Consider the following 9,837-nt stretch of genomic DNA (forward strand, 5'->3'; position numbering starts at 1 on the left):
ACCATCTTTGTTGGCGGTTAATTTGCATATCACGCTGATTAGCCCATGGGAGGCGTAGTGAAGGTACGGTCAATTACCATGTTTGTCTATTATTAGATAGGATTTGTTATGGTGACCTGTGATCAGTGATCTTTGATGTTACTGTTGTAATTGTTTTGGAGGTGCCAAGAAAAGCACCCATGTAAGACAGCAAACTTAACAGATAAATATTGTGTGTGTTCTGACTGTTGCTCTGACTGGCCATTACCCATCTTTGTCCCTCTCCTCAGGCCTTTCTATTCCCTAAGACACAACAATATTGAAATTAGGCCAATTAGGAACCCTAGAATGGCCTCTAAGTGTTCAAGTGAAAGCAAGTGTCACATGCCTCTCACTTTAAATCAAAAGCTACAAATGATTCAGCTTAGTGAATAAGGCATGTCAAAAGCGGAGATGGATCGAAAGCTGAGAGAAGCTGAAAGCTAGGCTTCTTGTACCAGTTAGCCAAGATGTGAATGAAAATGAAAAGTTCTTGTCCTACACATATGTAATACCCTTTGTAATACTTATAATATGATTAGAAAGTATATTTTGAATTGGTTAAGAAAATGTAAGCTCGGCTGGTGTGGCTCAGTGGTTGAGCATTGACCTATGAACCAGGTGGTCATGGTTTGATTTCAGGTCAGAGCACATGTCTGGGTTGAGGGCTCAACCCCCAGTAGGGGGTATACAAGAGGCAGCCGATCAATGATTCGCTCTCATCACTGATGTATCTATCTCTCTCTCCCTCTCCCTTCTCCCTGATACCAATAAAAAAATATTTTAAAAAAGAAAAGAAAATGAAAAGTTCTTGAAGGAAATTGAAAGAGCTACTCCAGTAAACACATCAATGATAAAAAAAAGTGAGACGTTCTTATTGCTGATATTCAGGAAGTTTTAGTGATCTAGAGACAGGATCAAAGCAGACCAAACATCCCGTAAGCCAAAGCCTGATACAGAGCAAGGCCCTAACTCTCTTCAATTCTTTGAAAGCTGAAAGAAGTGAGGAAGTTGCAGAAGAAAAATTTAAGGCTGGCGGTGGTTGATTTGTGAGGCTTAAGGGGGAAAAAGCCATCTCCAAAACATAAAGTGCAAGGTGTAGCAGTAAATGCTGATGTAGAAGTTGCAGCAAGTTATCCAGAAAATCTAGCTAAGATATTTAATGAAGGCGGCTATTCTAAACAATAGATTTTCAATGTAGACAAAACAGTTTTATATCAGAAGGAGATGCCATCTAGGACTTTCCTAGCTAGAGAAAAGTCAGTGCCTGGCTGCAAAGCTTTGAAGGACAGGCTAAATGCAGCTGGTGACTTTAAATTGTAATCAATACTTGTTGACTATCTGAAAATCCTAAGAACCTTAAGAATTATGCTAAATCTACTCTGCCTGTGCTCTATAAATGGAACAACAAAGCCTGGATGACAGCACATCTGTTTACAATATTGTTTACTGACTATTTTAAGCCCAATTTTACTGCTGAGACCTACTGCTCAGAAAAAAAGATTCCTGCCCGTGTGACTCAGTGGTTGGGTGCCAACCCATGAACCAGGAGGTCACGGTTCAATACCCATGAGGTCACGGTTCAATACCCATGAGGGCACATGTCTGCTTGTAGGCTCCATTCCCAGTAGGGGGCGTGCAGGAGGCTGATTCTCTGTCATCACTGATATTTCTATTCCTCTCTCCCTCTCTCTTCCTCTCTCTGAAATCAATAAAAACATATTTTTAAAAAAATCAAAGGAAGCTACTCCTGACTCTAGGCTGCCAGGAGCTCATGTGGCATTAAAAAAAAAAAAGATTCCTTTCAAAATATTACTGCTCATTGAAAGTGCAACTGGTAACCCAAGAGCTCTGATGGAGATGTACAGTGAAATTAAGGTTGTTTTCATGCCTGCTAACACAGCATCCTTTCTGCAGCCCATGAAGGAATAATTATTTAAGAAATACATTTCATACACCTATAGCTGCCATATTGTGATTCCTCTGATGAATCTGGGCAAAGTAAATTGAAAACCTTCTGGAAAGGATTCCCCATTCTAGATGCCATTAAGAACATTTTTAATTAATGAGAAGAGGTTAAAACATCAACATTAACAAGAGCTTGGAGGAATTTGATTCCAGCCCTCATGGATGACTTTGAGGGGTTCAAGACTTCAGTGGAGGAAGTAATTGCAGATGTGGTGAAACAGCAAGGGAACTAGAATTAGAAGTGGAGCCTGAAGATGTGACTGAACTGCTGCAATCTCATGATAAAACTTTAACAGATGAGCAGATGCTTCTTATGGATGAGCAAAGTGGTTTCTTGAGATGGAATCTACTCCTGGTTAACATACTATGAAGACTGCTGAAATGACAACGAAGCATTTAGAATGTTACATAAACTCAGCTGATAAAGCAGCAGGGTTTAAAAGGATTGGCTCCAATTTTAAAATAAGTTCTCCTCTGGGTAAAATGCTATCAAACAGCACTGCATGCTACAGAGAAATCATTCATGAAAGGATGAGTCAATTGATGTGGCAAAATTCACTGTTGTCTTGTTGTAAGAAATTACCACAGCCACCTAACCTTCAGCAACCACCACCTGATCAGTCCTGATCTGTCAGTAGCCATCAACATCCAGGCAAGACCCTCTACCAGTAAAAAGATTAAAACTTGCTGGAGGCTCACATGAGGTTAGCATTTTTTAGCAATAAAGTATTTTTTAGTTAAGGTATTTTTTAGATATAAAGTATTTTAGATATAATATTATTGCACACTTAATATACTGCAGTATAGTGTAACTATAATTTTAGATGCTCTGGGAAACCAAAACATTTGTGTGACTCACTTTATCACAATATTCACTTTATTACAGTGGTCTGAAATCTGTAATACCTGTGAGGTATGACTATACTCTTCAAGAACGAAATTTATTTGCCCTAGCCAGTTTGGCTCAGTGACTAGAGTGTCGGCCTGTGGACCAAAGGGTCCTAGGTTCAATTCTAGTCAAGGGCACATACCTCGGTAGCAGGCTCCTCCCTGACATGGGCCCTGGTCAGGGCTTGTGCAGGAGGCAACCAATCAATGTGTTTCTCTCACATCAATATTTCTCTCTGTCTTTCAGTCTCTCTCTAAAAAAATCAATGGAAAAATATTCTTGGGTGAGGATTTTTTTAAAAAGAGAATGAAATTTATTCACACAGATCTTTACTTTTTAAGGCATTTTCCTTAAATGCCTGAGACTATTTAGCAAAAATAATATTTTGTGTAAGTTTTAGCTTAAAAATAAGGATTTTAAAATGACATTTTAAAAGATTCTCTTTCTCCCCTCTTCCTTCCACTCCCCCTTCTCACACACACATGCACACACACATACACACACAAAGTTAATATTATTAAGTGAGCAATGCACAGTGTGATGATCCCAGAGACTCTAAAAAATTAAATCTGTCCCCCAGAACTCTTGGTGCTTCAAATGCCACAATAAAAATTTCATTTTTTGGCTTATACTAATAGTACTTTATCTCTTACTAAAACTCTTCACAATAACTGGTAATACTTCTCTATACTTTTCTTTGAACAAATATATTAGATATTTACTTCAGAGAAGTTTTGGATTGGTGGGAAAAGGGAGAGTGTAATGAGTAGATGAATAAGATTTGAAGGAAAAATTTTATGCATAATTTTCATGTGTTCCTGGTGGGTGTCTTTGTGTATGTATTTCATTCCAAGTTCTGAAAGAACCCTACATTATCAGCTCATTGGCTACCAAATGTGAGCATAGGAAACTTAAGCTCTACATCCAATATCATAACTCCCTAGACTTCTCAGGTTTATTTAGTAACTGTGCTGAAGTCAACATGGTAAGAAATAATTCAGATAGTACCTATAGAATACTTACATAAATGAGAGAGAACCATTTGAGCTGTGGTTCCCAGTCTTTCCAGCAAAACAATATTGTCATTATTAGCCCATCTCTTATCTGAAATTTGGAATAATTCTTCTACTATAAATATACTAGAGGCCCAGTGAATGAAATTCGTGCACAGGGGGCAGGGGGGATCCCTCAGCCCGACCTGCACCCTCTCCAATCCGGGAGCCCTCAGGGGATGATCTACTGACAGCTTAGGCCCGCTCCCCATGGTTCTCTGCTGTCTGCAGGGCCCGCTTGGCCACTCTCAGGTCGCCGCAGGCAACGGCCAAGCAGGCCCTGCTGTGTGTGGTCTGCGGCGCCCGCTTGGCCACTCCCAGGTCGGTGCGGGCGACGGCTAAGCAGGCCCTGCTGTGCGCAATCTGGGGGGCCTGCTTGGCCGCTCCTGGGTCACCACGGGCGATGGCCAAGCAGGCCCTGCTCTCAGCGGCCGTCCCCCAGGACTGGAGGACTCCAATGGGGCTGAGAGGACTGGACACCACCATCTTGTGGCTATGGGCACTGCCATCTTTGTGTCAGAGTGATGATTAATTTGCATATTACTCTTATTAGATAGGATTTATTATGAAATAAATATTGAATTTCTCCTTTTAACTTATAAAATACATTTAGCAGCAAACCAAAGCTTCTGAATAAACTGAGTTCACACAATTTCAAACAAAAACAAAGAAATAACATTTGTATTAATGTGTGTGCCTAACTGCATAAGTAATGCACAATGTTTATTAGGTTGTTTGAAATACTGAAAATAACTCAAAGATCCCTGTTACTAGTATATTGCTCTCACAGAGGTAAAAACCCCATGAAGGAAAACACTTCCAACTTTCCATTTTACAGATGACACACTAAATGGCTTGTCTAAAGCACACAGGTCTTTCATGACACAATTAGAATGCAAACTCAGGTAGGGGGTGGGTGGAGGTGGAGGAGGGCATAGAGGGGATAAATGGTGATGGAAAAGACTAAAATAAAATAAAGAGAAAAAAATACCCAAAAAATGCAAATTTAGTTTTTTCAACTTCAACAGCAATAATTGATACCCTCTACCATGTTGCTTGGCTTTTTGGTGCAGATACTTGGGAATAATAAATTAATTTAAGAATGTCTGTAAAAAAAATAAAGAAAACAGATTCCAGCTTTAACCATGTTGGAAAACTTTCAGGTATAATATAAATAATATAGAAATTTGTTTGAAGACATCATCAGGAAAATTACAGTGAAAATATTAAGTACTGACTAAAATCACATCATGTGCTAAAGTCATGTGCTTCTGCTGGAGCAGGAAGAGGGGAGGGATATGAATTAAGGTGAGAGAGGAGTCAGGGAAAGAGTCCAATGAACTGATTATAAGCTACCTCAGCTACCTCATTCACAGGAACACATTCTAAAAATATATCTTCACCAGTTCCAGCCCCTTGCTTATTCTCTAAGGAATATTTCTCTTCACCTGTTTGCTGACATGAAATTTTTTAACAGCAATAAAATGCTTCTAATTAATTAATAAAAGACACAAATCTTAAAATTCAAATGCCAACTAAAGGAAAAGCCAATCAACAAGTATAAATGACTGACAGTTAATCAGTTCTAAAGTTAGAAATGGGGTGAGAAGAACAGAAGAGCCCTGGAAACCTGAAATGCACTGCGTGGAAAATTGGGATGCAGAGAAGGGTGTTAACACTTCTTATAACACTTGCTATTTTTCATTGAACCTCTGATCACTTACATCAGCAGAAGTTGGACTCCAAGGAATATCAGTCATGGATGGATGCATACAGCGAACAATTTTAGTTGTGGCTGTTCAGCATTCCATTCTGCATAGTTCTGGTGAGTTTATCAGTCACAATACCCTGCTCCCCCAAGGGTAGGCCTGGCCAATCATCCCCTTGGCAACAGGGACTGATGTGAAGAGTGGGAACATGCCCACATAAAGCCATAGTCCTTTTCTAGAACTAACAGTCCTTTTCTAGCACCAATAGGAAGAACTGCTTGTGTGCCCAGGGCCATAATCCCTCCTAAATGAGCCATTCAGTCTGCAGTAAACAGAATAAAGCACAGTCCTTTCTAGCACCAATAGGAAGAACTGCTTGTGTGCCCAGGGCCATAATCCCTCCTAAATGAGCCATTCAGTCTGCAGTAAACAGAATAAAGCTAGCATACAACGAGAAATGGGGAGGAGCAGACAAAGAGAGATGGAAAGTGTTAGTGTTGAGTAACTTGCTCCAGTTCCTGATCCCCACAGCTTTCTTCCACTGTGTGAGCTCCTCCATAATATACTTCCCAGCTGTGAGAATTCACTGCTGCTTAAACGAATTGGATTTCTGTTTGCTTACAAGTATATGAAAGAATATTAATAATGTATTTTTGCCATGCTACAATTGCATATAGCCCTGATTTCAAGGGTTTAGAAAACATGGGTTTTTACAAATCCTAAACTTGGTTTACAAAAGGAATTTTTAAAATAACCTTCCTTAAATCAGGGCATCACACTTGTAGGTAAACAATAATGATTGCACCTCTTTACAAGATTTTTCTAGAAAACCCTTAACTAATCCGGAAAAAAATATGCGATAAAAAATTAATAGTATTAGTGACAGTACTCAAGAGAAACCCTGTGTATGTGATTACAAACTCAATTATTAAAATCCAAATAACTTAATAAAAATGTATTTTAAATGTACCAATAAATATAAAAATAACATTTTATATTACTTACTTTAATTTCTGGTTGAAACCAATTCTGTGTCTTTGTGTCAAATACATGAACATCATTATGCCATCCCCAGAATATCTGCTCTTCCTAAAACAAATTTTTTTTAATATTTAAAAGATTTTATAACTTTTAGATTATTGTTATAGTTTTATTGAATATTTACGGGTTAAATAATAGACACTTTTACAAAAATACAGCTGTTACCATAGTCATAAAGCTAATGCATACAGCAGTGGCTCACAAAGTGTGGTCCCCAGACCAGAGCAGTATCACTCAGCAACTTCTCTTCTCATAGTATCGCTTGCAGGATGTCATAATTTACTTGTTAACAATTTTCCAATTCCCTCAAAGGATTGTCTCTTTTAAAATTGCAGAGGACAGCCCTGGTTGCTGTGGCTCAGTTGGTTGGGCATCATCCCATGTACATAAAGATTGCTAGTTTGCTTCCTGATCAGGGCACATTCCTGGGTTGCAGGCTCAATCCCCGGTAAGGGGCATGCAGGAAGCAGCCAATCAATGATTCTCTCTTATCATTGATATTTCTCTCTCTCCCTCTTCCTTTCTCTCTCTCTAAAAAAAATCTTAAAAATAAAAATCTTAAAAAATAAAAATAACATTACAGAGGATATTTATATTTTAAAATCTGTTTTTCTAAAGTACATGCTTAGAATCCCTAATCTTTGCTATTAGAAAGTTCAGGGGACTATGAATCCTTTTTCAAAAAAGTTACAATCACTCTACTTAACCAAGCAATTTTCTCTTATAGGTAAAATTTGCTCACTTTCTTCTTTGTCTTCTAAGAGACAAAAATATCATCAAAGCAAAGATTTAGCAGTTATATTGTATTTAGAATCTTCCAGATTGTTAAAATCCTCTATTGCAGCTTATCTCTATACCAGATTTATCTGTATGTGAGAAACACATCATTGTTGTCAGGACTTGTCAAACTAAAAATTTTACTTAGTTTAAAATCTAAACCAAAAAAATCCACTATACACCAAAAATTTCAGAACATGATCATTAGCCTAACTGTACTAAGAGAGAAAAAAAATGAGAGATTTCACTGATGAGTAAAAATAGATCTAAACAATGGGAAGTTTTATTTCTGAAAATTATCAATAATACTATAAGTAGCAAAGCTTTAAACATATTTCATATTAAAAGCTAAAAAAATGTAAAGACATGGAAAATTTTAAAAATACCCACAAAGAGATATACACAAAATGTTCATATACATTAATAATGTACAATAATAATGTATGCTAGTAAAAGGTAAAACTGAAGAGTTACTGTGTATCTTGGTGGATCAATTTTTTTAAGTTATCTTTTAAAATATTTCATTTTTATACATTAGGACTACTTTTATTAATTATAGTTTATTCTCTAACCAGTAAGATTAACTAGGAAATGGATATCACTACTCACTCACTCCTGAATAAGAGTTATAACTAGTTCTAGTACACATATCTAAAAGCAGGTATATGTCAGCAATAGCCATTCTGGTTACCTATGGGCAAGTTTTTCTCAGTTGCGCTAAAACCTCTACTTGTCTAACAGAAGCCTCTACTTGTGTTTCAATAGGTATAAGTGATTAACTATGTAAGAAAAGAAATTACTCTTTCAGTAGCCATGAAGGTGGGAGAACTTCCTCTAATTGAATCCAAATTCAAAAGAGAACACTTTTTTTTTCATAGTCAATTATATAAAATGAAAATGAGAAAGAGTGGGCTCATTATTTCTAAAAACTTTAAGATAACAAACACTAAATTAGAGGAAAATGTAAATGGTGATTACTCTCTTACCCAAGATGCATCATGAACATCAAAACAGTCTTGGAGTTCATTGTGTCTCCTACACCCATAGCCACCAAAATATATTAATCTGAAAAACAAATATAAAAGGAGACACTTAGAAGTTCTACTTCCACTTTGTTCATAGACAATTGAATGAGATAATTTCTCTCACCCTAACAACCTAAATAAGCCAGATATAGTCATGTGCCATATAAAGACATTTCAGTCAATGACAAACTGCATAAATGACAGTGGCTCCATAAGATTGAAAGGGAGCTGAAAATTTTATATCACCTAGCAATGTTGCAGACATAATGTTATTGTGCAACATATTATTCACATGTTTGTGGTGATGCTGGTGTAAACAAACTTACTGCGCTGCCAGTTGTACAAAAGTATGGCACATACATTATATACAGTACATACTACTTGATAATAATAACAACTATGTTATTGTTTATGTATTTACTATACTATACTTTCTATCATTATTGTACAAAAGTATGGCACGTACATTATATACAGTACATACTACTTGATAATAATAACAACTATGTTATTGTTTATGTATTTACTATACTATACTTTCTATCATTATTTCAGAGTGTACTCTAATTATTTAAAAAAACGTTGTGCCTTGGCTGGTTTGGCTCAGTGGATAGAGTGTCGGCCTGCGGACTAAGGGGTCCTGGGTTCGATTCCAGTCAAGGGTAGGTACCTTGGTTGTGGGCATATCCCTTGTGGGCATCCCAGTAGGGGGTGTGCAGGAGGCAGCTGATCAATGTTTCCCTCTCATCAATGTTTCTAACTCTCTATCCCTCTCCCCTCCTCTCTGTAAAAAAAAAAAATCAATAAAATATATTTTTTAAAAAATGTTGTAAAACGGTAATGCCATGTTATGCTGGAAGCAGCCTCATACATATTTTGTTTATGTAGTCTCTTAATTGCATCATGTTCTCTTGTGCTTGATTTAATCTCATATCTTTTATACAGTAACACACAGTACAAGCTTGTAGTCTAAGAGCAGTTGGTTATATCATACTAGAGGCCCGGTGCACGAATTTGTGCACCAGTGGGGTCCCTCAGCCTGGCCTGAGGGATCGGGCCAAAACCGGCTCTGCAACACCTCCCCAGGGGTCCTGGATTGCGACAGGGCGCAGGCCAGGCCGAGAGACCCCAGTGCTGCAAAATCAGGGCTGGAGAGGTTGGCTAGCCAGGGAGGGACTGCAGGATGGCTCCAAGGTGTGTCCAACCCGTCATGCTCAGTCCCGATTGACTGGACCCCAAGAGCTAGCTAACCTACCGGTCAGAGCATCTGCCCCCTGGTGGTCAGTGCATGTCATAGCGACTGGTTGACCAGTTGACTGTCTGCCCCCTGGTGGTCAGTGCATGTCATAGCAACCTGT

The 9,837-nt window shown here is 38.0% G+C and overlaps 1 protein-coding gene across 3 annotated transcripts in view; it reads right to left on the minus strand.

The window, feature by feature from the left end:
- KLHDC1 (kelch domain containing 1) overlaps positions 1-9,837 on the minus strand; it is an 83,304-nt gene that overhangs the window by 30,130 nt on the left and 43,337 nt on the right. For all 3 annotated transcript variants that reach the window (XM_014542929.1, XM_014542927.1, XM_014542928.1), the window contains exons 4-5: positions 8,441-8,519; positions 6,642-6,725 (exon numbers count right to left, since the gene is read on the minus strand). In XM_014542929.1, the coding sequence (XP_014398415.1) occupies positions 6,642-6,725; positions 8,441-8,519 (163 nt within the window). The remainder of the gene's footprint in view (positions 1-6,641; positions 6,726-8,440; positions 8,520-9,837) is intronic.

The sequence above is a fragment of the Myotis brandtii genome, unplaced genomic scaffold (genome assembly GCF_000412655.1).
Source record: "Myotis brandtii unplaced genomic scaffold, ASM41265v1 scaffold315, whole genome shotgun sequence".
NCBI classification, from domain to species: Eukaryota; Metazoa; Chordata; class Mammalia; order Chiroptera; family Vespertilionidae; genus Myotis; species Myotis brandtii.